Source organism: Myodes glareolus, chromosome 21, assembly GCF_982192425.1.
Source record: "Myodes glareolus chromosome 21, mMyoGla1.1, whole genome shotgun sequence".
NCBI classification, from domain to species: Eukaryota; Metazoa; Chordata; class Mammalia; order Rodentia; family Cricetidae; genus Myodes; species Myodes glareolus.
The window spans coordinates 21,629,739-21,656,800 of record NC_142046.1 but is presented as its reverse complement, the minus strand read 5'-3'; the positions used below and the strand labels follow the sequence as shown (position 1 = coordinate 21,656,800).

At 49.7% G+C, this 27,062-nt stretch overlaps 2 protein-coding genes across 8 annotated transcripts in view; one reads left to right on the top strand and one right to left on the bottom strand.

Annotated features, from left to right (window-relative positions):
• Psd4 (pleckstrin and Sec7 domain containing 4) overlaps positions 1-3,313 on the top strand; it is a 37,170-nt gene extending 33,857 nt beyond the window's left edge. For all 4 annotated transcript variants that reach the window (XM_087899914.1, XM_087899915.1, XM_087899913.1 and 1 more), the window contains one exon: positions 956-3,313. In XM_087899914.1, coding sequence (XP_087756040.1) covers positions 956-1,213 — 258 coding nt within the window. In that variant the 3' untranslated portion in view covers positions 1,214-3,313. The remainder of the gene's footprint in view (positions 1-955) is intronic.
• A 12,148-nt stretch (positions 3,314-15,461) lies between these two features.
• Pax8 (paired box 8) overlaps positions 15,462-27,062 on the bottom strand; it is a 59,066-nt gene continuing 47,465 nt past the window's right edge. For all 4 annotated transcript variants that reach the window (XM_085681206.2, XM_085681207.2, XM_048426147.3 and 1 more), the window contains 3 exons: positions 23,877-23,978; positions 17,877-17,963; positions 15,462-16,552 (listed from right to left, as the gene is read on the bottom strand). In XM_085681206.2, the coding sequence (XP_085537332.1) occupies positions 16,476-16,552; positions 17,877-17,963; positions 23,877-23,978 (266 nt within the window). In that variant the 3' untranslated portion in view covers positions 15,462-16,475. The remainder of the gene's footprint in view (positions 16,553-17,876; positions 17,964-23,876; positions 23,979-27,062) is intronic.

Genomic DNA, 27,062 nt, shown 5'->3' with positions numbered 1-27,062 from the left:
TGTTCATTTACACCCTCAAGTCACATGTGTGTTTCATGCATGGTCTCTGACGGAGTTGATTCTATTAATTCTGCTCTCTTCACTGACCTCCACCCCTGTTCTGCCATGGGACCCTAATGCCAAGTACCAGCTTCAGAGGCATTAAAGACCCTTTTCAGGGTCGAGACTCACCAGAAAGGAAGGGTTGGCAAGGCACAATGTGGGAAAAGAGTGAGCCAGGCCTCGGGAGGCTGGAGACCAGGAAGGGGCACCATCAATAAGTTTCCTGCTCGTACTCACCCGGCCATTGTGTAGCCCACTCCCTCTCTAGCTTTCTAAGTCCCTACCCAGCCCTTTGTCTTATTGGTTGTTTTCATGGTGATGACTGCCCCACTTCCCAGAGGTCTTTGGGTGAGGTAAGGACCCAGCTTGTGACTATCACAACCCATCTATACATCTGACCCTGTATCTATTGACCAATTCATCCTTTATAAAGCACGTGAAAATAATTCACACCCAGCTAACCTCCCAGTGGGGTTGTGAACTGGGAATGGTATTCTAGATTTAAAGATACTAGTCCCAGAGGCCTTAAGGGTATTAGCAGATAAACCGGGCAGTGGTGGCACAACGCCTTTAATCCCAGGACTTGGGAGGCTGAGGCAGGCGGATCTCTGTGAGTTCGAGACCAGCCTAGTCTACAAGAGCTAGTTCCAGAACAGGCTCCAAAGCCACGGAGAAACCGTGTCTCGAAAAACCAAAAAAGAGAGAGAGAGAGAGAGAGAGAGAGAGAGAATTAGCAGATAGAGCTCCCTGCATCATGTTTCCAGGTGTGGTTAAACCCCAGTAGGCTCATTCCATATAGATGCTTAATAGTACAGAACTATTAGGACATCGCTCTACCCCCATAGCTGCAAACACCTGGGAGCTTCGCTTAGGAGTCGGGATTGCGCTAAGGTGATCTGGCCATGTGTTACAGAAAACTCGATACGAGACCTACCTGCAGCTCCTGGTGTCCCGCCTGCACTTTCCTCTGGGCGACCTGGCTCTGTGGGAAGATCAGCTCCGGAGGGAAGCAGAAGGCACCCCGGAGCCAAAGCCCAGCCTGAAGAAGTCCCACTCCAGCCCCTCCCTGCACCAGGATGAGGCCCCCACCACAGCCAAGGTGAAACGCAACATCTCAGAGCGCAGGACCTACCGGAAGATCATTCCCAAGAGAAACCGCCATCAGCTATGAGGTCATTCCCAAGAGAAACTGCCATCAGCTGTGACGTCATTCCCAAGAGAAACCGCCATCAGCTGTGACGCCGTTTCCAGCTCACAGACACTGGCCTCTGCTCTGGGGTAGACCTGAGATGAAACCTTACATTTCCAGGGCCGTGGTGAGGGATGAGGCATCGTCCCTTCTGTGATGAAGGATGGGGCTCATTTCCCAGTGTCCTCCATTTCCTGGCTCTCGAGAACTTTCTTAATCCTGCCGTACTTGCTTGCCATCTCCCCCATGGCAGCTCCTCCATCCCCCATCTCTGACCATTCAAGAGGAAGGTTGAGTGAAGGATGTGTCTCCACTTGCAGAATTTGTCCCCTGTGTGCTCCATCCCCTAAAACACAGAGTGGATTCATTTCCTGGGCACATGTGGGCCTGGGTTTCTAGGAGGTAGCTTGAGGTGGTCTAGCCAGGATGATCACATCACCAGAAACAGTCTTGTTTTAGAATTAGGCCACCTGGCAGAGGAGGGTTCCAAGAGTATAGGGCCTGACATCTTGGTCTTGTGACCCCAGGAGCAGCGTTACTCCAGCACTGCCCACTAGGGGGCAGCCTTCTGATAGAGGCCTTGGCTGGTTAAAGGCTCAGCGGGGGTTGTGGGGCTTCAGGCCTCTGATCTTCCAGCGGCTTTATTCTCCAATCAGCCAGTGCCTCCAGGGCAGAGGAGAAGACTGCATGCCTGATTGTTAATCAACAGAGCCAAGCTTGTGGCCACTCAGGCCACTCAGGAGGAGTGGGGGCCTCTACAGCTCCGTGTAGAGCTCTTGGAACAAGGAGCCTTTGTTTCCTGAGAGCAATGAAGGTGGTTCTTCAAGTGTAGACCACTGGGGAGGGTGAGGAGGTGAAAGGGTGGTGACAGTGCCCCTTGGGAGTCTGCCTGGTGGTAAAGTGGAGATCAGAGACCTGGGTTCTCGGCCAAACTTGGGGCACTGCCTTCTGCAGCCCTCACCGCCCCCCAAAGCCCACCCTCGATGCCCTTCAAGGCTGCATTCCTGAGGGTTGTCTGGACCTCTTTCTCTTTCCCGGGGCAGCTCCCAGGAATTTGCTGCCTTGCCTTAGGAAATCCCCTTATACTTTGTTTTGGCTTCTTCCCAGGTATGCCTGCTCTCCAGAGGAGGTACTGGAGACTCGGGGACTTAGGGCCGTGCCTGTAGGGAGGAGACTCGGCTCAGGGAGCAGCCACCATTGTCTCTGTTCAGCCATGTGTGCAGAGAGGTTTCTGGCCAACTGGGGGCCTCTGCTGCCTACCCTTCCACTGACACGTTACCTCTCCTGCCTTCCTGCTGGGCCACACATCCTCCCTTCCAATAATGCTTGTCACCACTCTGAGGGCTTGGAGCTCCACAAAGTGGGGCTGGTCCTTAGGGCCATGGCAGGGGAGTCCCTGGCCCATGCACCCAATGGGTGTGCAATAAATAGAGCCTACCAAAGAAACGTGTGTGTAAGTGTGTGAGGAAAGCGGAAGTTAGGTAGCCAGGGCTACCTGCAGTGTGCCAGGCTGCATCTTCCTTTGCCCCTGTTTGATATGTTTGTGTATGTATATAAAATGTTCTGCGTGCTCATGTGTGTGCCCCAGTCACACAGCTAAAACCTACTGAAGCTCAGAAACATTTCTATCTACTCAGTGTTTTTCATTTTACAGATGCTCTGGGACACCTCACTTGGCCAGTGCTAGGGGATTTGAAAAGAGCACAATGTCCCTGACCTCGTGAACTGGCAATCTTGCCCACTAGTTCCCAGCTGTCAGTATTAAGATACACTTTATCTTGCTGGAGAAGCGTCTATTCCTATTCCTGCCTCACAACCAGAGATCTTAGACTCGGTAGACCTGTCAGGTGGATGTACATACATGTTTGGAGCTTCTCAGGCAACTCTGAGGTCTAGCAGAGGTAACAGCCACGTGAGAGTGCAAGTCTCTCATTGTGTTGAGAAGAAAACTTAGCGCGGGTAGATACGGCACGGCCCAGGACTGATGTTTACAAGCTAAGTGGGTGTGTGTGAGTTCTTTGATCTCATTAGACACTCATCCTGATATCGAATACCAGAATAAAAAGTAAAGGCTTGTCCACATCATGTGTGACGCTCAACACTCCTTTGCCCGTATAGAACATCCATTTCATTTGGTGCGTTTGGAGCTGGGAGACTGTGGCTGCCTGGCTTCACCAGGTCAATGATTCCAAACAGTCCACCCAAGGCTCGCAGAGTTAGAGACATGGTGGTTGGGCTGCAACTCTAACATGTGGCCACTGGAGGGCAAGCGTGCACCGGCCAATCATTGGGCAGGCCGGGTGCTTAGCTAAAGGGCCCTGCTTATTAAGAAGAAGGAAGTTAGCTTTGGGCCGCCACATTAACCACAATTTCCCATGTCTTCAAACTTACAGTGGTCCAAGCCCCGCCTCCCACGATCTGGGGAAACCTATCTCAGGCAAAGGCTTGAGGTGCTGGTATCTTTCTGTAGACAAAGAGGAAGACGTTCTGCAGCTTTATGGTGCAGCCAAGGGCTCCCCGCAGGCGGTGCCTGATTGCCAGAGACAGTGAGAACTGAGTGAGCCCCACCTGCAGTTCCAGGGGTGGGCAGGTCTACCTCCCATCTATGCACTGTGTAGGTCTTCTCCTCCAGGAAGAAGGAGATAGGTGGAGGCTCCTAGTGATGAATGCAGGATCTCTGGGGTCATGTTGGACCCCAACCCTTCTTCCAATCCCTAGGGTCCTGGGTCTACTGTACAGCCCAGGGTGATACCTTATGAAGCCTCTTCCTGGTTCTTGGATCTCTGCTCTGAGAGCTATCTGTAAGGGGACATTCATTTGCTGTCAGGCACCATGGAAGATTAAAAAAAAAAAAATCACTGTAGCCCAGGGCCTGGGTCCTCTCCTTTTAGGGGTTCAATGTCTTGTACACTAGCGACAAGGGGACCGTGTGGGAATTAAAAGTAGGTAGAAAGACAGAATAAAAGGAGCAAGGGAAATGGGGTTGGGGGGCACTGGGCCTGAATCAGAAGGTCTTGAACATAGCCAAGGTATTATACGGCTTTTGTGCAGTGGTTAAGCAGAGGAATGTTAGCACATGGCTTGCTTTCTGAGGAATAAGCCAGGGGTGGTGGTCTATGCCCATAATCCCAGTACTTGAGAGGCTGATGTAGAATTGCCATGAGTTCCAGGCCAGCTACATAGTAAGTTTATGGGCCACATAATAAGTTCCGGGCTAGCCTGGGCTTTGCTTGTCTCAAGCAAAACAGAACAAAGACGAGATGAATAAGTGAGGCCAATGGGGGCCAAGCCATGATCCTGCTTCCACAACTTTTATGTGTATCTAAATTATTTCAAAATTTTAAAAGGGTAAAATGTAAAGACAATAGCCCACAGTCTTGGAACAACCCGGCCTTCCCAATCCACCCTAGGCCAGGCTTCCTAATGACCGGTGTACATTGCTTCCTGATAGCACCGTTTCCTCCAGCTGTTTGGCTGCCAGTGTGCCTTGCCATCTTACTGGCTCGCCCACTTACCTGCTCTCTTGTTTTCTCCTCTGAAGAAAGAACAGTTCCGGAATGCTGTGGTTACAAGGCAGGGTGGACTTTTCTCCTTCCTTTAGGAGGCCCATGTTCTACCTGTCCAATTGTCTGGCAGATGCCTTCCAATGTCACCAATAGGACGAGGACATCAGAAGCCTTCTTTGGACTCTGCTGCTTCCTGTGGCTGACACTGGTTTTCCTTCTGTCTGTGATAAACTCCCAAGATGACTCCCATTTCTACCTGGCTCTCCTTCCTTCCTTCCTTCCTTCCTTCCTTCCTTCCTTCCTTCCTTCCTTCCTTCCTTCCTTCCTTCCTTGTGTCCTTCTTTCCATCCTTCCTTCCTATCTTCTGTCCTTCCTTCCCTAACCCCAGCCCTCTCTGAAACACCCATGAAGACCTCTGATGATCTTCAGTCATTAAATACACTGTCGTCTCAGCTTTCATCCAAACTCACACCAAACAACCTCGGACCCCACTGGTCCGAGGCTTGCACTGAGGTCCCACAGCCAGACTGCCTCAGACTGAATCCCAACAGCATGGGGTTTTTTGTTTGTTTTGTTTCTGGTTTTGGTTCTTTTGTTTTGTTTTTTCGCTGTGTGACCATGGGCCAGTTATCCTGCCTCTCCTATTTTTGTTTGCTTCTCCACAAAACAGGGATAATAACACCACTTACCTCACAGAGGAGGGAGTGGAATTATGCGCGTAAACACCTCAGATCATGCCTGGAAGGAAAGCCGTCCAGGTTAACTATTAGCTTCATATGAAGTCTTCCTGCTTTCCTGGGCTTTGGCTCAAACCCTTTCTCCAAATAACCATCTTGTTTAGAGCTGGGCCTGTGCACTTGACTCTCCCTCTGCCCAGAGGTTCCAAGTAATGAATCTTGGCTCAAATAGGCTTTAGCAGCATCTGTCCATGTTTGGAACATGGATGAAATTTCTCTCTTATTCCTCTGGGGCTCCAGATCCTGATCTAGAAGGTGGGAGCAACCCTCGGGGGTACCAGGAGGGTCTTCATAGCTCCCAGGAGTGCAAATCTAAGAGATGAGACTTATCTTCTTCCTGGAAGAGTCCGTCTCAGACCCCTGAGTCTAGCTGCCTTGAGTCCAAACTTGAGTCAATCATTCAAATCAATTCCATTTGGGGAAGTGGTGTGAGCGAGGCCAGTATCATTTGAAAGACAGGGGCGGGTACCAGATACTAAGGTTCTCTGAGCCCTGAAAGCACACGTTAGTGCTTTCACTAGGAATGCATGATGGGACAAAGCCAGCTCCAGCCAACATGGCACTCCCTCCACGAAGCTTTCCTTGGATCTCCTACAGTTATTCTGAAATATAATTATTCCCTTTCCTTATGTTTGGGTGGAAACTTCACTTCAGGCCCCGGCTTCCATATACCCAAAGAGTCTGGGATGTTCTGGTGGAAGTTCTACTCCCAAGCTCCCTCCCTCATCTCTCTCCAAAAACTGTTGCATCTCAGAAAGCCCGCCAAGGATGACCCCCTCCCCCAGAGATGCTCAAGACCACTCCCACAGGGTATTTAAACTGCCCCCCCCCTCAGAAAACAGGCATAGTTCGGTCTCTCTCCAGTCTCTTGGTGAGGAGGGAGGCTGTAAAATCATCCAGGAGAATTGTATCCATTAAACCTGGGCTTTTTTTATTTGGTTTGATTTGGTCTGATTTGAATTGCTGCCTCAGAGGAGAGGTTTATGGGGTGCAAGAACTTTTCAGTTTCTCTTTTCCTCTTCTTTGCTGTGTCTCCCACCCCGCTCTCATCGCTCCCCTCCAAGAGAAATGCAGCCTTTTAAGAAGAAGAACTCCTGGATCTGATACCTAGGCTCAAAAGAAAACAAATCTTTAAAAAATGTTTCCTCAGTGCATGCCTTGAATACCAGCACTCAGAAGGCAGATATAGACGGATCTTTGTGAGTTCGAGGCCAGCCTGGTGTATGAGAGTTAGTCCCAGGACAGCCAAGGCTGTTACACAGAGTAACCCTGTTTCAAAAAAACAAAATAATCATCATCATAATAGTAATTATTATTATTATTCCTGGGGCTTCTTCCTTGTATGGTCTTTTTTTTTTTATGCTTCCAGCATCCTTTCTGTTCTTTAAACACAGCTCTCTCCAAGGTGCCTGCATCCTCAGAGGTCCGCAGTGGCTGACTCAGGACTTTCAGAAGAACTTCAGAGACAAGTCTCTAAACGGAACCTTTAGCCCAGATTTCTCATCTGAATTTCAGACCTGGCAAATACTACACAGATGTCACTTGTTACACCCACAATTTGACTAAGTGTCATTTCCCCAAGAGTTATCTTACAACTCCCCATACTAAGGAGAGAAAGTTCTTCCCCTGCTCTGAAAGACAATACCTTGGGACCCAAACATATTTTACCCAGTGGCTCTTTGCCTCACTGACCTCTTTGTGTCCTTCCATGGGGGACCTAAGACAGGACTGAGCAGAGGAGATATTCCTCCCTCATCTGAAGTCTGCAGAATGTCCTGCAGGAAGTCCTGCAGGAAGTCCTGCCCACATGTCCTTAGTCCTCTTCCTCCCTATATTCACTCACCACCCTCAGATCAAGTGGGATTTAGATAGTTGTAGTATCTCCCTCAAGACCCTGGCCTTGTATGTCTCCTACACCTGTGCTCCAGAACTCACGGGAACTACGTCCCAGTGGTGACGGACAGGAGAGAGGCATTGAGACCCTCTTCGCTTAATCTCTGGGTCTGAGATTGTCCATGTTGGCTGTCCCCGATGGATACTGCCCTGGGCAGTCCTGTGGGGAACTGGTCCTGAGTTGGCCGCAGTATCTTTGAGGGACTCACCCTTACTTACTTCTCTTTCATCAGGGGCAAGGTACATCAATTCTGTTAGCGCCCCAGGTACTAAGGGAAATAGTGTTTCTCCTGAGACTCAGAACACAGAATGAGAGTCAACTATGTGACGACGGTCACCTTTTCATGCCACACCTGGAGTCTTAACCGGCTCTGCTACCACCCAGAGCTCACTTTCCTACCCATGTGGTATTTTCCATGGCCTCAATGTCTGTTTATACCTATTAATAATGTCTTACTTGCATTTCCTGTGAGCTGTCCCAAATCCTCCCAGGAACAAGGTGGGGAATACATTAATATTTAAAATAAAATAGACAAAACATCAGAGTGTGTGTGTGTGTGTGTGTGTGTCAGTTGGGAAATTCCTTAAAGTCAGAGACCATGTCTGTTTATATAGCACCTGGCACCTGGCACAGTGTCAAATTAAGGCTTAACAAATGAATTTAAATGAAAAGAGGGACGGAGCAGCAGAGACTGTCTCAGGCTTCCTCGTGCCGACCACACAGCCTCATCCTGCTTCTGACCATCCAGGTCTGGCCTGTCAACCCCACCTGTCCCCATACGTGCCATAGCCTACCTAATCCTCCTACATGCTGAACTCACAAATGCTACCTTCCACTCTCAGGCAAGGCCACACCCTCACCTGGCTGAGTGCTTCACCCACAGACAGCCCACCTAGCCTCTCCCACACTGAACCAGCCGGGCCAGCTTGCTCCACATTTCCTGGGAAAGGCCACCTCGACAGAGGTGTTTGAGGTTCCTGTCCCTCTATGTGCCTTGGCCCTGGGAGGGGGGGACACTCCAGCCAGGCGGGGACCTGGCAGAGGGAGGGAGCGGATAAGCTGCCTTCAAAACTCCAGATGCAGCAGTTAAAAAGAGGACAGAGGCAATGATCCTTCAAATTGCCACATCTGTATAATCTGCCTTTTATTTTCTGCTTCATGAAGTTTTATTTCCTATTATTTATTCACCTCCCCGCCCTCCCCTCCCCCGCCTCTACTCCTCCTTAGTAGGCGACATGCTCAGATGGGTCCCAAGCCTTGGCCTGGGTCTGGCCACCCCCACCCCACTTAGGCCCTCCTGGCTGGCTGCTGGGAGAAGGCACCTGCTCCCCCTCCCCTAACTCCTTTGCTCGCTCACCCAGGGCATCTGGGGGCTGCAATTCTCCAAATCTCTGTGTCCCAGGCTTTAAGTAACCTTCCTCCATCCTCCAACTGTGAGAGGGGTGAGGGGCTGGAGGTGCAGCTTGTGTGCAAGGCCTGTCACAGCAGGGGCACCATCCCCAGGAGTCCTGAAACTCAGACTTGTTTCTTTGTCCTTGTATCTGGGTAGGGAGAAGGGAGGTGGGCAGCCACAGACTGCAAACCAAACACAACACAGGATGTCCCTTCCTGCATATCTTTATCCATATTGTCCCTCTCCTTCCCTGACCACAGGTCCAGGTACCTGGAGAGAATACAGAGAGACTAGGAGACCAGTGGGGAGTGGGAGATGACCGCTCAGAAAGGGAGAAAAGGTGCGGTGAGGAGATCACGGAAAAAGAAAGTCTGAGAGGCACGGAGGGCCCAAGTGCCAGACTTCCCAGCTAGAGCCAAAGAGAGACCGATAAGGATGGCTCAAATGGCCAGGTGGGCATTTAGGAAAGGACAGTGGCATTGCTTTCTTTTTTTCTGATACTAAAGATTGAGCCCAGGAGGTCCTCTATGATGGGTAAGCATTCTTCCACTAAAGCTGCATCCTTAGCCTCGCATTAGACAGTGTGAGTCTTCCCTGCCTGGTGATCCCCTGATCCCTCTTTCAGTCACAGACAGGGAGAGTTTGCAGCTGGCACTGCTGGTGGCCAGCTACTGGAGGCCAGCCTTGCCAGAGGCCTGGGAGCAGACTGAGAGGTTTTCACCTGCTCTGTATTCTATACGTATTCTCTCTTGCGAATTTCATTACTTTCCTGTCTAGTTCCTCCTTCCTTCCTTCCTTCCTTCCTTCCTTCCTTCCTTCCTTCCTTCCTTCCTTCCTTCCTTCCTTCTTTCCTTCCTTCCTTCCTTCCTTGGTTTTGGTTTTGTTTAGTTTATTTTGCTTTTTTTTTTTTCGAGACAGGGTTTCTCTGTAGCTTTGGAGCCTATCCAGAAACTAGCTCTTGTAGACCAGGCTGGCCTCAAACTCAGAGATCCGCCTGCCTTTGCTTCCCAAGTGCTGGGATTAAGGGAGTGTGCCACCACCACCCGAGGAAAATCCCATTTCTAAACACTAAGATTTTTCTTCTTTGGGGCATGTATTGTGATCACTCCTATTTGGTTTATCTTGTTTTCATCTTATGTTTACGAGAAGGAAAGACTCCATAGTACATGGTTGGTGGGAGACTTCTGACTGCGTGGGCTGAGGGGAAAACAGAATCCTCACATCCCTACTTGACTACGTCAAGTCAGTGTCCCCTGGCTCCTTCCCCAGCCCAGGACCCTTTAGAAGTCTGGTTATAGTTATACAAATTGAGCAAGTCTGGGTAGGTGGAGCACCATCAGCCACCCCAACCAAAGTCCACGGTCCACACAGGGGTAGGTGGAGCTGTGACAAAAAGCTCAAGGTCATCCTAGGCTACACAATAAGTTCAAAATCAGAGACCCTCCCTGTCTCAGAAAGTAAAAAACAACAAACAAGCTAAAAATCAAAACAAAATAGACAAACAACAAACAGCAAAGCACCCAGATATGGAAATATGCTGTTTACTTTATGGATGGGATTTGGAAGAGGTTGCTTACTTAAGAAGGCCAGGCGAGACCCTTCCGAGATTTGAGAGCAATACCATCAAAGGTTCAAGGACAATATCATTTTGAGAGAAGTCACAAGGTTCACAGCTATGAACTGAAAAAGATTGCCAGCCAGGGGAGGACAGGAGCTAGCTACAACCCTACACTCCGGACCTGGGCTCATCTAGCAACATCCTTTCGCCAGGGCAGACTAGGTGAAGACCAAGGGTCTCATCTTGAAACAATAGCTGTCGGGTTCTCATGACACCCAGGTATAACATGCAAGGCAGACCCTGTCCCCTCATCAGGACAATTCAGGACAGAAGTGGTCTTCCCGTTGCATTAAACAACTGTGATAGAAGCCCAGACCTACTCTCCCCTACCCACAACCGGCCACTCACCCAGCTACCCCACCCCGCCAGCCCAGTTTCTTTCTGGTTCTGGTCTGCCTTGGCAGGAAGCAGGTTTCTTTCCTGACCAAGCTCATTCATTTTATGGATAATTTCTTCCCGCCTGCGGCAAGTCTTCTGGGTTGCCTCATCTCCCCAGGGGTATAAGTACCAGGGAAACTAATGCTGCCACAGTTGGGAGTCTCAGTTCTGGGCCCCCCGGGAAGACTGTTGGGGTGGGGGCCGAAAGGGATGGGGCAAAGGCACCTGAGTGGTGGTCCTGTCTGTGCTCTTAATGAGGCCTGGTTTGTCAGTGACATTTTCGATCAGTATCTTGGCCACTACTGAAAAAGTAACTAGAAGGCAAACCAAAAATGCTGTATTTCTATATGAACAACTTTCTCATTTAAGAACAACAGTTCCTGGGGATTTGGCACCAGGTGTGTGTGTGTGTGTGTGTGTGTGTGTGTGTGTGTGTGTTTAGGCTTCTGAAACTAGGGGGTAAGTTGCCTTAGTTGAGAAGACACACTGGGGAGGATGTGAAAAGGGTGGGGCTGTGGGAAGGGCACCCTTGGCTGGGGGTCAGGGTCCTCAGGCCGACTGGGGGGAGCACTGGCTGGGAGGGAGGGTGCCCTGTTTGTGGGAGGATACGCTAGTTATGGGAAGGTGCTCCGGCTAGGGTGGGAGGAAGGTGCTTGAACTGAGGAAGGGTGGTCTAGCTCCGGGGAGAGGTCCGCGGGAGAGAAACATTGTGGAAGAAAAGGAGGGCGCAGGGGGTCTCCGAGAAGGGAGAGGGTGGGTGGGAAGGGAGGTGTGATGAGGGGGAGGGTGTTGGCTTCATGCTGTTACTAGTTTGATTTATCCCTAATGAGTTCTCAGCACATGGCTGCTCCCGGCTCACTCCAGGGGCCAGCACTGCCTCCTGTGGGCTGAGCCCGCCCCGACTTCGCAGCGACGGCGGCTGCTCGCTCAGAAAAGAGCCAATTTCCACGCTGCACAGTCCGCTTCACTCAAGGGAAATCACATTTCCCTGGGAGAGTCGCAGGCAGGGCTTCACTCCCCAGCCTGGCCCACTGCCACAGGGCACAGATGTGGAGGAGCTCCCGTGCCTCCTCCACTGGACCTCCTCCCTGCACCCCAAATCTCCCGAAGCTGCTTCATGGCCCGGTGGCTCGAGAGACAGAGGAGGTTGCCTAGGGAAAGCTGTGCAGAGGAAAGGGAGACCTGTGCTGGCTGCCGTCTCCAGGGAAAACCGGGTGCTCCGGCTCTGTTTATGGGGAGCGGAGTTGCTACACTGAGGTTCATGGGTGGGGTGCATGTGCACCCACGCTGTGAGTTTGCCCAGAGTCCCAGGGACAGGGGCCTGCCACCCAGGTAGTATCCATCCCAAGGTCAAGGTTGCAGAGGGCCCCAGAGAGTCAAAGCAATGAGAAGAGGAAGCAGGCAGAGGAGGAGGCCTCCTGGCATTTTTCTGAGCCTACACAGGACCTCCAAGCTCTTCTCCAGCACGAATCCACATCCCTGAAGATGCCAAGGTCCTTCACAAAGAGGAAAGAAATGACTGCTTGGAACTCAGCAGAAGAGAGACAGAAGCAAGAGAGGAATGAGGTGCAAGGAGAAAGGAGAGAAAAGGCAGGGAGTCCCTGGGGGAGGGAGGAACCTTTCCCCCAGAATCGCAGAGATGCTGGCAGGTAATTAGGGAGGAGCAATCCGCTCCCTCACAGAGGGAATGCTCTCTCATTCTAAAGGCCTAAGAGTAACTGCCAGTAGGTAGCCGAGAGAACCGAAGGCCAAGGGCAGAAGGGAATCAAAGACCAGCCTGGTACAGCCATGCCTCCACAGATCCCCACAGCGCCTTCAGCTGCCCCCTGGGCCTCCTCTCTAGAGCTACTGCCAAGTAGCTCGAACTGGCCCAGTAACCTCTGACCCTCCCCACCAAGGCATGTGAGATCTCTCAGAAGCACGGCCATGCCCAGACTCCTACGGCCTTCCAACAGAGTAAATATTAGGCCTCTAAGAAGGGGTTTGGTCATAGTCTCAGGTCTTCTGTGGACCAGTTGATGGCCTTGTTAAAGCCGATCTTAGTTTCCCCAAGTGCAAAATGGGACCAGTGTTCAGAATCAGAAACATTAAGAGGATGAGAATATGCCTTGTATATAAAACAGACATGAGGGGGGGTTACCAAAAATTCTAAGGCTCAAGGAGAGACAGAAAGGCTGTCCCCAGCCCCCATCTGACAGGCCGATGGTGAGGCACAAGCCCACTGATGGTGGCTCTGAAATCGTCAGTGTCCTCTTCCTGTGCCCACTGCCAAGGAAATTCTCTCAAAGGATAATTACATTGGTGTGTGCCAGGGAAAGATACATTTGGAAAAAATAAGAAGTCTGAAACATGGGCGCAGATGGGGCTGGGGAACCTTGGTGAGCCTAGTCCACCACTCTGTCTGGGTCAGGATTGTGGACTATGGTCACTGAACACTGTTCATTCCTTCAGCTTTAGGTGGAGAATGTGCCTGGAACACAGTAGTTAGAAAATACATTTCTTAGTAACAACTTGTGGCAAGAATTCTGGAGAAGTCAGGGAAGGTGGTGGAAGGGGGGTTTACAGACAGCCAGAGAAGGTGGGGGGAAGGGGGTTTACAAACAGCCTAGGGAAGGTAAGGAAAGGGAGGTTTACATACGACCTAGGGCTGGCCTTGGAGAGGAAAACCTCAGCTTCTCTTCCCGAACCACCTTCCTGACTTGGAGCTTGGGAACATAGACCAGAGGAGAGTCTATGGCAGCCTTCCCTGTGTACCTGGGATCCATTCTTCCTGGAGCAATATATTCCTATTCATCACCTGTTTTACTGTCTTTCTTGGGCTTGTTGCAAGCTCCTGGTGACCTGGCACCCTGCTGGGGTACTGGGAAGCAGGAAGGACTGGGGGGGGGGCGTGGGTGATGGACAAGAAGTGCAACCTTTAAAGCATTTGGGGAGAGTGAAACGGTATCGTGGAAGAGAGTAAGGAAGATGCTCCAGGCTTTGGCAATCTTCCAGGCAAACACCTCATCCCAAGTCCTCCCGCTAGCATAGGCTAGTCCTCCATAGCTCACAGAAACCAGCACCCCCAGATCCCCCTGAGGAGTGAGTAACCTAGTCCTCTCCACTATCCCTCGCCCCATCCCCAAGGCGGACATGGCCTTTTAGCTCAGCCCCAGTAGCTACTTCGCATCTTCTCTTTGTGTCCTCTGTATGCAGTGACCAGACTTCTCCCAGAAGCGCCCAGCGCTGTGGAACTTTGAATAGTTCCTCTCATCCAGCATATAAATGAGTGTGTTATCTGAGCCCCAAAGGGGACCCTACTTTGACTTAGGATAAAATATCTGCATAGATTCTGGAGAGTACTTGCCGATGTTGGCTCATGCCACATCACCTCTCTCACATCGACCCCGAGTTTCCCGCGGTGAGTAGCTGAGCTCAGAAAAGGGAAGTTAAATTTCACATCAGACATATGTCAGATCCCTTTGTCGTCACTGGGGACATGAGAGTGGCTGCCAGGGTACACAGTGTCTCTGAAGGAGTTTTGTTTATAAACGCAAGGATCACTGTGTAGGCTTGTAGAACACCATGCCGTTCCAAGTGATTCTCAGTTGCGCGTTGCCTTAGGGTACTCATGAATCCAATGGTTCAGAGAGGTGAACAGCCTCTATTAAAATAGGCTTCAGATTCCTGTTGCCAAGTTTACAAGTGGAGGAAATTCCTGTTATTGGAAACTGAGCCTCATTCCAGATCCCCTACATACAGACAAGGACAGGGTTTCTTCCTGGGAAGTTTCCCCTCATGACACAATTGGGCTCATCCCACCCCTGTCCCTTGAATGTTCCTGGCACCTCCTCTGGGGTAGACCTGAAGAGGTAACAACCTTAACTCCCGACTTCTGTCCCCACAACCATGGAGTCCCTGGAAGGGGATGATGGATCCTCCCTCCCACCAAATACTATCCTCCTATTTTCCCAAGCATCCTGTTCTCATTCTATCTGGGTCCAGCACAGAAAGAAGGTTCAGAAAGAAGGTTCACATAGATGCCAGATAGCTCCCCTCCCAAATGGGGGGACAAACACCTGTGAAGAGCAAAAGAAAATAGATCCTTAGTAGCAATCCCCCCCCCTTCCTTCTTTGTATATAGAATTCTCTGGCTTTCGTGCTGAGGCCCCGTGGTATTGGTTGGATTTAGTGGGTTTAGGAGAAGAATACCTAGTTGAACCCACAACTTCCCACTTTGGCCACATTATCCCATGTCTTTCTTTCCAAACACTCATATGTAAAATTGGGCTAATCTGAACTTGTCTTTCTCAATACCCCCAACACCATGCCTGGAACACAAGAGAAGATTGTCTTCTTGCTTGCTCCCTCCAGCACCACGAAGCTCAAAACTGCTGGTTATGTGGGGCCCAGTTTGTAGTTATTTGTGATCTTCTCCAACTCACCCCAACACTCAGCATTTTAGTGAAGACCAACAGCAACCACTTAGGGGGGTAACTAGCATGGTCCTGTGCCACGGCTTCCTTTATGCTGGCATCTACTTAGTGGATCAGCTCAGAACTTGGAATAATTGATTTGCCCAGCACTGAACATTTACTAAGGCAAGCAGAGAAGGCTAAGCCAGGACATCTAAAACGTCACTGCCAATCTATGTCTTCAAAGTGAGTTTCTCTGCCACTTGGTTCAGTGTTTAGAGGAAGTCGATCCCCAAGGTGCCCCAAAACCTGAGACCAAGAGTAATGGTTTATTGAGTCATGTGGTAATGGTGGGTTGTCTTTAAAAAAAAAAAACAAAAAAGTATCAAGGAGAAAAGCCCAACATAGTAGGGAAACAATTCACTCAGAGGCCAAAGTCTGGGGGTGGAAAAAGGGAAGCTTGACCCAAACAGAGCTTCGTTTACAGTATTTACAGTGAGGTGGTGTTGGGGGAAGGAGCTGAGGAGCCAGAGAGGGAATCTTGTTGCTGGCCTCAGGGGTCTCTCCGGTGGCTGCGTGGGCTGGAGATATAGAAAGCACACTTGAATCGGCATGGCTGTTGAGAAGAGGGTGTGGTGGCCCCAGCCGTCCTGTCTTGGGGTGCTCTGTGTAGAGACTTGCCGCACTTCCCAGGAGACAGGCTCACTGCTGCCAGAGGGGTGACCCGATGGTTGAGAGGCTAGGGGGTGCCTGGAGGCTCACAGCAACACGAATGGGAAGGTCAGCTGGCATCCCCAGAAAGTTGCTGGTTGGCTTGCCCAGCAGGTAGCAGAAGCTAATGATGGTAACTCCTAGGATGGCTGATGGGTAGACCATTGGCCCCGGGCTATGACTCGTGGGCCAGAAGGACTTGCTTACAGTCCATAATTGCTGGAGTTGTATTGATGAAGATCACACAGGTGGTTCTTGTACACCCTCAGACAGGCCTCCCTCTAAGTTCTTTGTGATCACTTTTTCTCTCCTTTGGTGGGTACCAGCCTGGGTACATTTCTCCTCTAATTCCATCTCTTTTGAGATGGGATGTGTCTTGTTTTCACGGAACTCCTGTCCCCCACAAAAGGAATCTTGAAGGACAGTTTAGCCTTCTCCAAGGTCATCCTGACTTTCACGGTCCATTAAATTGACCACACAGGGAATGAGCCGCCATGCTGGAATTGTGGTTATTTCTCATGTAATAAATAAAGATTCCTTTGTGTGACTCTCTGGGGCCTGTCTCAGGCCAAGTCCTCCCGTTGCCTGGTTGTTCCCACTGTCCCCATGACAACTACAGATGGTCAAAGGCCGTGGCGGAGGTGGGCGGTGCACTTGGCCTTGTTGTAGAGCTGTAATAATATGGGGAACCTGGACACATTAAAACAACAACAACAACATTGCTGGTCAGAGGGGACGCTGTACCGCGGCGTTCCTCCACATCTGCTGACCTTTAAGACAGCACACGTTAATCATTTATCCCCCCGCCCATCTGACCATCAAAGATTAACTCCTCTCCAGCCTTCTCTCCTTCTCCGGCCTCACCTTTTGAGTTTTAGCCAGAAAAATGATGGCTTCTTGCCCCCTAACCCTCATGACCTCAGAAACTGAGCACAATGGAGGGGGGGGGGGGTTGCTGGGATGCTTTCTAACCTTGCCTACATAATGGCAGGTCAGAGTATCTTCTGAAAACCCAAAAGAATTTGTCCCCTGACTGGTCCAAGGGGTTCTGGACTTGAGGGACTTCCCCCAAGCTCAACAGGAAGGTCCTTTTAACCCTACCAGCCTCACCTTCTTTGTCTTTTTCTGGCTAAACTGAACAAGAGGTAGCTTGGAGCTGAACACATCTGGCTGACAGAGGACAGATAAGCCCCTTCTAAGTCATTTCTGAGACTGTAAGATACGACAATAAACGAATGGATGATCCAGCCGGTTTGCCAAGTCATCTATGCAACTGGGCATCCCAAGACCACTGTTTCTCTCTGACTCAGATTTGTACTAACAACTGAAGGGCTGCCACTCAAGAAGGCGCTAGAAGAATTCCATAAGTTCTTTGTGAACTTATTTTCCTCAAAATCTTCCCCAAACAGTTCAGGGACCCAGAGCAAGACACGGGTGAAAAGGCGGTCTCAAGGCTCACTGGAACTCCCTTTCTAGACAGCGACCCTGAATACTCTTCACGTCTCACGCCACGTCTAAGGAACTGGACGGGACAAAGCTCTGGAGGTAACTCAAGACTATTTGCCATCTACTTAGGTAACTAATGAGCAAGATGGCGTCTTGACCTCAGCTCTTGGGGAAGGAGAAGAGCTGGCAACGTGCAGGGAACTCCTGGATAGTGCCTCCTGGAGGAACCACAAACCCCTGCAGGCAGGGCAGCCACTCTTGGGCTTTGCTTGAGTGTAACTTCGCCCTTCTCTACCCTTGCCCTTCAAGGCTTGATTCCTGAATTTTACACAAAACAAAATTTTAACAGACAGGGTTGTGGAAAGAGAATAGAATGTCTGGCCTTCTGTTCTCTTCCCTAAACCCGCCAGATACTGCGATCGGCTACTGGCTTCTTCTATGACCAACAGCTGCCACCTCTCTAGGCATTCCATTGAACCTGGATTCTCCCAGCTCTTTGGTCTGGCTTCACTCCCCACCCCAACCCTCCCCTGCCCACCAGAGGGCCTGGACAACCCCAGTAACTTACTCAGCAGGCTGGAGTTGGGGAAGCGCCAGGCCTCGCTGTAGGAGGAGTAGGGGGTGTGGCTGTAGGCATTGCCAGAATATTCACTTCCTGTTGGAGCACACAGGCAAGAGACCTGTGAGGTTCATGATACCAGCAAGGGGACCAGGATGGGGAGAGAGGTGTGTAGGGCTCGCAGGGCTGAGTCCGGAAATGAATGGCACCGGATAGGACAGGTAAAACCACAACAGGGACAGTGGAGCTCAGGAGGACCCACCATAGGTCACTTTGGGCGGGTCCTTGATACACTGCAGCCCTCCTGAGAGCCCCGGGAGCCAGGTGCCACCATCCCTATTTTCCAGATAAAGAAAGTGAGATCTCTATGGTCTGCAGGGTGTGGAGACTGCCAAACGGTAGGAGCCAGACTCAAATTCTACTTTCTCAGCTAATGGGGACTCTCTGCAGAAGGGACATTCCAAGGCGGCTGGTGGTCAAAGAGGAAATCAATTCTCGGGAAAGCCATGCCCTTGTTTTAGGCAAACTCAGTATACGAACTGACCCAAGGCATGTCAGGTTAACTTGACTTTCCCAAAAGAATTATTTGTCAAAGAATTTACTGAAGAATTCCCTTACACAACAGTGGCAACGTTGAGCTAAGTACCACACCTATCATTGGTGTGTAATTTAAAGCTTGCAAAGCCTGTTCCTGCAGCGCCCGCCCTTACCATCGCTCCCAAGCATCCGGTGAAGCGTTCGCCTGTGCTACCAATTTACAGAAGGGGAAACTAGAGCAGAGCCGGAGTAAGCAGTTTGGCTCAGCTTGCACTGTTGACCAATGATGGGCCGTGAATTTGACCTTAGAACTCTTGATCATAAATCCCAGGTAATCCCTTCAAGCATTTGCCTCGTTTACAAATCCAGCTGATTCTAGCTAATTTAATATGCAAAAGCTGTTTACACAGTCTTTTGGAATTCGTCAGTGATTGTGAGCTAGGTGCTGTCTGTGATTTCTTGTCTTCATCCCAGACTTTCCACCTTCCCACCTTTTACTTCTCGGCTTGGCTATCTCTCTCTCTCTCTCTCTCTCTCTCTCTCTCTCTCTCTCTCTCTCTCTCTCTCTCTCTAAGCCTTAAGTGTCCTTGTCTATCAAATGGAGTGAACTCTTATCCTGTCTCACAGGATTTGGGTGAGGATTAAAGGAGCTGGTGTGTATTAAGTGCTTAGATTCAAGCTATTGATAAAAGCGGCATCAATAAATGTTGGCTTCCTTTTATTATCTCCTGAGACAAATGCTAAAAGAAAAGTTCATGGGCTAGAGAGATGGCTCAGTGGTTAAGAACACTGCTCTTCCAGAAGACCTGGGTTCAATTCCCAGCACCTACTATAGCAGCTTGTAACTGCCTGTAACTCCAGTTTCAGGAGATCTGACAGCTTCACACAGACAGACATACAGGCAAAGTACAAACGCACATGAAATAAATAAAAGTTTAAAAGTTCAGTGGATACTCAGATCATCAATCATAAAGGCTGGGCTGGGGCCAGACGGACTGCTTCATTATTGAGGAGTTGTCATTTGTATGAGTGGAAGCCAGGGAAGAGACAGAGGTCGGGGAGGTTGCTGAACCCTCCGTGTGTCTAGCAGTTCCATACCCGGCAGTAAGCTTGTGGCCGGAACACAAGCACTTTCTTTGGGTTAGGGACAGACTCAAACACAGATCTGGGAGAAAATAGACACGCAAGAAGGAAGGCAGGGAAGGAGGAAGAGATAAGAAAACTAAGAAATTATCTAATCCAACCATTTACTTGTGAATGAAGAAACTTCTCCACGGAAGGCCTCAAGGCCACACTGCTAAATGAGAGCCTGAACTGAAGCCTGGCTGCCAGGTTCCTCTGCCAATGCTTGCTCCTATACCCACAGTAGGAACTAAGCCTGTTGACTGCCTGTGTAGTCTGGTTTCAGCATTCCTTCAGAGAAGGGCAATTCTGTTCTGGCTGTGCAGCAAGGGCCCCCATCCTATGCTCTTACTCTGGCTTCCCAATGCTGAACACTGTCATCTCTAAAGGTCAAGGGAGAGAGCTGAGTAATGCAACGTGTGTGACCTCTCATTTTACTACCCACGCACGCCTCCGCTCGCTCGGCATTGGTTTGTTTAAAATACGCGCTGAGTGCCTCTTTGCCTCTGTCGCCAGAAAGCTGGGATAGAGGCTGTGTCTGGGCAGATGGTACACCTTGGAGTGCGGCATTTCTGCTAGCAGATCTGTCAACCTATGCATAGCCACAGGAAATGAAACGGCACTGTGTCCAGGAAAGGCCAGTTCCCTTTGTTCTCATATCAGATGCCACTAGCTTCTTTCTCTGCCTTCATCTTCACATTCTATTCCAATCAGATCAATGCTGTTTTAGGCAAAGCCGGTCATTCCAATGACCACTTCAATGGTAGCAAACAACCAACCGGCCTCTTAGTCTCTCACTTCCTTTGCAATTCATGCTACTTAGTCCCCCACATTGCTCTGCAACCTGCCTACTCTTTCAGCTTCCTCTCTTTCCAGTCCCTTCTTTGTTAGCACCCCACATTATATGGAAGAACCAACCCCAGCTTCATCTTAAAGCCATCTGGGATAACAAGGTTGCTATTTAGTTAATCATCTCAACTCTGTCCTTGCCTCTGAACCCCTGATTTCCTCCACACCGCTTCCTCTCCGACGTTCCCCCTTGTGTGCTTACCACCATCCTCCATGAAGCTCCCCAAGCCTGGACTGTGAGGCACCTATCCCATGTCCGCTGCCTCTGGCTCTCATCTCTGCAGTCAACTTGTGGGCAGGTTACGTTCTATTCATCACCAACACACATCGAGTGTCCCTCCAATCCTTCAGGCCTACTCCCCTAGCTAAAGCACCTGTCGTCTCTTACAAAAACCTGAGCATTGATTCCCTAACTTGTCTCGGCGTCTACAATCTATTCCCTCTAGCACCTGAGCGGCGTTCTAAAGCAAGGCCCTGCTACCACCCATTTCTGCCCACTCTGCAGGGCTTTCTCTGGATGCTCACTACTCTCCAATAGACTCATCCTCTTTCAGTATACTGTCATGCTAAATTAGCTCTCCTGCCTCAGGGCCTTTGCACTTGGTCTTCTTTTGGGCCAGGGATGGCCAGCCTCAGTTTATCACTTGGCTGACCACACTGAACATGTTTTCAGGACGGTCTTCCTGTCTATTCAATCTCAGGTCGTTATCTGCTCTCCCCGTGGCTCTTCATTGCATCATCACATTTTATTGCCTTTACACAGTTATCTTTGTGGAATATTATGTTTATTCATTCATTGACTGGCTCACTGCTTGTTCCTGTCCATCCCACAAAGAGAGGGACATGCTGAAAAGTGATATGTGGGCAATAGAAGTATATTAGTATATTAGTAATGAGAGAGTAGATGCTGGAGGGATGGCTGGAAAGAGGGATAGGGAAAAGTATGGATACATGGGAAGAAGGAAGAGATGTGGATGGATGGATGGATGGATGGATGGATGGATGGATGGATGGATGGACAGACGGACGAATGGATGGATGGACGGATGGATGGAAAAGCTGATGGGTAGAAAGAAGCATGGGGTGATATATGTGTGCATATACAAAGACGGATGGATAAGAATAAGCAGATGGATTAATAAAAAAGAAAGATGGTTGAATGAAAAGAGAAAATGGAAGGATGGGAGAAAGCATGGACAAATAGATGTCAGAATCTAACTATCTAATCTGCTGGTTCTGTTTTCTGACTGATATCAAAGCCATGAGCTATTTGCAGGGTCAGGCCCTAGCTTGCGTCTTTATTTACGGTATGATGGAATACAGTGTGGGAAAACAGGAAGAGGCACAGACACTAAATCAATAGACTTGTGTTTGAACAACTCAGTCACTTAGTCTCATCCCTGAGCACACCATTTGGTTCTTGTGGACCTCGGTTTCCCTAGCTAGGAAACTTGCTAGAAAACAGCCTCAAAGATTTACTATAAGGATAAAAGAGAAACAAAGTTATGCATATAAATGGCCAGGTATGCAGAAATGTATATGATATACGCTCACTTATTCTTTTGCAAACTAATTGAAGAATGTAGCTGGCAAGTCTTATTTAAGCCCTTAATTATGTGCCTTACATGTATGCAGTAGGTGCTTACTGAGTTAAGTGACTTTAATGGAAAAAAAAATCCCCATTCGGTCAACTGACAGATCATAGGCGGTGGTAAGAGATGGATATGGTGTTATTTTTCTACCAAAGACCTTCCTTCAGGAGTCATTTGCACAGGAGTGCTCTCAGGAACCAGGCGACTCATTGCATTTCCTGAAAACCAGACACAGCAGGCACAGCTTACTGGAGACCCTCACTGTGTGTGGTGAGACACTTCCCAATTCACTTGCAGTCTATGTAGCGGGTGCGATGAGTGCACATGCACGTGTGTGTGTGTGTGTGTGTGTGTGTGTGTATGCACACACACAGCAGCACACGTATGCTCATGTGTGAGCGTGTTTCTACACAGCACCCACTCTCGGAGAGGTCTTCCTAGAAGCAGTCCTTCCCCTGTCTTCTGGCTCTCCCCTCCCACGTCACACACTGGCCCGAGAATCCCCTTGCCCTGGACCTGCCCCCAAGAACCATTCATAATTAAGGGGGGAGGTCTTGCTTTCTGTTGCTTCCTTCTCCTCTAAGCAGGCAGCAGGGAACGTGGAGGGCTTGGTAAGGGGAGGTGCAGGGAGCAGACTGGAGCCTAGGATTTTGATTGAGAGGCCCCATTATCCACACTCTTAAAAAAATAACCGAATCTTTTCCTTTTTTATCTTGACCAATCTCATTTCACGCTCCACAAGAGGGAGGGAGGGAAGGAGGGAGGGAGTCTGGGGCCAGGAGGGAGAGAGGAGTCAGAATTCTGTATTTTCAACGCTGCATTAACCACATCGCCACGGTAACCGGGCAGCAACAAGTGCCAGCTCAGCAGGTTCCCAGGGAGCAAAGCCTCCTCTCCTTGATCCCTCCCCTCTCTCTGCCTAAGAGAACTCAACCCACCTGCCTGTGCACAGGGTGCCCGGAGTGGATGGGTGGCTGGCAAAAATTAACCCCTGCCAGGGGGAAGCAGGCTTGGTGGAATGGGGCCAAGTCTTTAGGGTCAGAACCAGGGAGGTTGGTACAGGGTTGGTATTGGGGTGTCACACATGGCCCTGAGTACAGAGCCCTCCCCCAAAAGCTTCAGGCCCTTATACCTCTGTGGGCAGTAGAAACGGTTCCGTTCTAACCTTACCCATCCATCCCCGGAGCTTTCCCACATGGCTCCTAAAAGGCTGGGACTTTCCCAAAGAAACTGTCATTTTCCTATTCATTTGTCCAGACCCTGAAATCCTGGGTCATCAGATCATGACTGGCAGACAGACACCACAAGAACTGTCAAGCAAAATTCCAGGGCATTTCAAAATGAGTGTGAAGGACTCACTCTCAGCTCACACTCTGTGGCATCCTTACAGTCGGTAGAACCTGGGCCCTCCTCAGTGCTGAGTGAGTGTGGAGCGCAGAGGAAGGTCTATTTCACTCATCTCATCGCCGGTGTGTCCATGATCACCGTTACCTTCACCATAATCATCATCGTCATCACCAACACTCAAACCCAGAATTTATTGAAGAGGCAAATTAAGGTTCATCTGATTTCATTTAAATCACAGGAGACCAGGGATTGGGCTTGTGTTTGCCTCACGGTGTTGATTTCACACTCTTCCACTTGAACACAGCGCCAAGAGGAGGAAGTGAGGGAGCTTGGATGTGAATGTAGATCTGTCTACGTGGGGGGTCTGGGAAGACTAAGCCGAGAGGAGTCTAGGAACCAAGCTGGCACCAGGGATTTCCTCTAGGTGCTTACATGAAGGTACCCCTTTGGCCCATCCTTCCGTGTCCTTGGGGAAGCCTATGAGTGGGACCCAGGCTATCTCTTGTCACCTACTGTCTCCCTGTTTCTTTGCCATGCTTACACCCAGTCCCTCAAGGCTTACCTGCCACCATGCCTGCGATAGCAGAAGAGGCATAGCTGCCCTGTCCACTGGTGGGGATGTGGGGTGGGTATCCAGGCAGCGTGGGCCCCACCATCTCTCGCCCTGGTGAAAGACACCAAAGAGTCATTAGTTGGCGTATGGGTGGCTCCCAGGCTCACCAGCCCACCCTGCCGAGGCTCAGCAAGTCCTCTCCTCAGTCAATAGCACCAGAGCCCCAGCTGTTCTCTAAACCTGCTTGTTCTCTCCTGTGAGCCCAGCTTCTCGTTCTCTCTGGAGGAAAGAGGCTCACCAAGCAAGGGACTCTTGTAACTGCAATCCTACTTTGTTCCCCATTCCCTAGGAGCTTTATTTTAACAAATGTTGTATTCCTCTACAAAAAAAAAAAAATCAACGAATTGGGTGCCAGGGGTGGTGACCTCTTAGTCTTTGTCTCCCTGTCCAGCATAGTAGTCAGCCCCAGTGGACTAAATAAATACACGAGAAGCCACAGAACTCAGGGTGCCGCGTTTCGCCTGGCTTTCAAAAGAATGACGAACCCAGGCCTTGTGAAATAGAGGTAGATGGATGATCCATCATTGTCCTTCGGGGGATATATGGCAGACAAAGCTAATCAACCACAGAGGAAGCTCCTACTGGTTGGCCTGGACTTCCAGGTGGATATGATTAATCAGAAAGTAAGGGACATGAAACAAGTTGACGGCTCCTGATATAAAAGGAACACCGCTGAGAGACTGCTGTCTTTCTCACACGATCTGAAGGGGCATTCTTATCAATTGTACTTCTTTAAAAAGCCATTTCCAGGATGTTTCATTCCCGATTGACCTCTGCTTATCTGTGATTTGTGGCATGCCTACATCCTTGTGACACAGAGGCATCCCTATGAGCCCCCATCTCCCTGGATCTGTCTTTCCTTCGCATCCCATCTGGAAGACCTCACTTGACCTGCTGGTGTTCTCTCCGTCTACCCCAGCCCAAGAACCAGAGTCCCTGGACTGCTTGCCTCCTCATCGTTCCTGTTCTGTGGGCCAGATCAGAATCTGCACATCCTGGTTGCCCAGGTCTCTCCGTGTGGTGACCACTGATCCAGAATATTCAGTAACGATGGCCAGTCCACTCTGAAAATTCTCCGATACGAATAATAAATTACTTGGGCAAACTAGTTCTTAGTGATGTTTGTAGAATTCCGTCTTGGTGATACTGATGTGACTGGTAAATTCTTTGTTGGACAGCTGTCCTGTGCATTAAAGCATATTGAGCAGAATTCCTGGCCTCTACCCACCAGATTCCAGTACACCAGGTGAGTATAAAGTATCTCCAGACATTGCTATATGACCCCAGGGTGGAGGAAGCAGGGATAAAATCACTCCTAGTAGAAAAACCATTGTGTTAGATGATAGTCACTCGGCCCAAACGCTTTCCACCATCTTCCTGAGAGGCTGCCTGTGAGCCCCTGACAACCAACTCCCCAGACATAACTTCTCTATGTCACAGATTGTCCCCTCTTTCCATATACCCTCCCAGATCCTCCATCCCTAAACCTCTTGGAAGGGTACCTAGCTGATGATAAGAAATGGGAAGGTACATACCATGACCCCGTGTGAACTATCAGCCCCACAGGGACTGACCCCTTCTTACCCTATGAGGACAATTCTTTCATCCAATAGTGCTTATTGAGAAAGTTCTAAGGGCTAGGCACTTGAGGACTTAGCGGGGGGGGGGGGGGGGGGGACTGAAGAGCAAAGCTTCACACTAAGTTGAAATGGATCTTAAGTTAAGATGGGCTTTAGATCCAGCCCAGTGAACAACACCTGCACTTTCAAGTTCTGTCCTTTTTCCAGAGAGAAGGGACTGGAAACCAGAGGACTTTGGGTACTCATCCTGCTTCTAGGGCTTTCTATTTGCCCTGAGACCAGTCACTCCGACTCTAAGCCTGTTTCCTCATATGCAAAATGGAGGTGGCGGTGAATATGAGCGGCCTTATACAAACTAGTCCTGCAACTCTGAGGATTTGAGTATAATTCAACCTGTTCCTCATGCTCTGGGTAGACACTGGCTAGTGCAAGGGACACATTCCAGAAATGTTCATATCGGTGAGGTTCTTGCAGAAAAACATGCTGTCAGAAATAAGCTGTCCGTGTGCATTATTTCAAATAGAATTAGGATTTTTAGACACCTGAACACCAGTTTCAAACTGACCCGCCTTTCCTGAGTATCCAGCTCTGATTGGTCTGGGCTAAACAGGTGGTCTCTGTTCACCTGACATTAAGGGCATCAGAAGAACAAAGGTAGGGCTGGGAACATGGGAAAAGAAAGGGAAAATGTGACATATTTAGAAGGAGGAAAAAACAGAAGATTTACCCAAAATCAGCTTTGATTTTTCAAGACAAGGAGTCAGCAATGTGATGCTATTGCTGGGGACAATGGTTGGGAAAGGGGCATTGTGAGGGAAGGGGAGCAGGATGATGGACAGCAAGGTGGCATATTAGAAAGAGATAGGGAGGGCTTGCTTAGGCTTCATGCGTTTGCTTTTCTTCTCTCTTACCTACTAGAAGGAAGGAGGAAGTAAGAAAGAGGGAAGGAAGAGAAGGAGGGGGAAGTAGTGAGGGAGGGGGAAGACAGGAAGACAGAGCAAGGGGGAAGGAGAGAAGGGGCGTGAGAGAGATTTTGAAACTGAGACCTAATACTAGATCCAGGCAAGACTACCAACAAATTACTTAATTTCTCCAGACCAAAATCTTCCTATCTGCCACATGAAGATGTAATTCAGAGAAGAGCTTGGAACTTGGGTTCACCTTATTTCCTGGTTAGCAGGACTTCTAGGCACACTGTGTGGTGGGTTTTGAGACAGGGTCCACGTCTCCCATGAATTAACATTAGTTCTGGCTCCCTGGCCATCTATTTGCTAACGCCAGTCTGTTGCTCCCTGGGCCCTTTCTCGTGCTGGGAGCCTGTAGTCCCATGACTCCTGCCCTCCTGGCCATTTTCTGCCACCTGTACAGCTTCTTCATCTAGGCTGTCTAGTGTATATAGAGTTCCCAGCCACGCCCCTCAGGCCACGGTTTAACCCACGATCTCTATCAGTGGGGCCTCACCCCATGAATGCCAGCTCTTGCAAAAGAACCCATTAGTCTCTGTCCCCCATTCAGGGATCAGAATCTTCATTTCTCCTCAGTTACCTGATTTTCT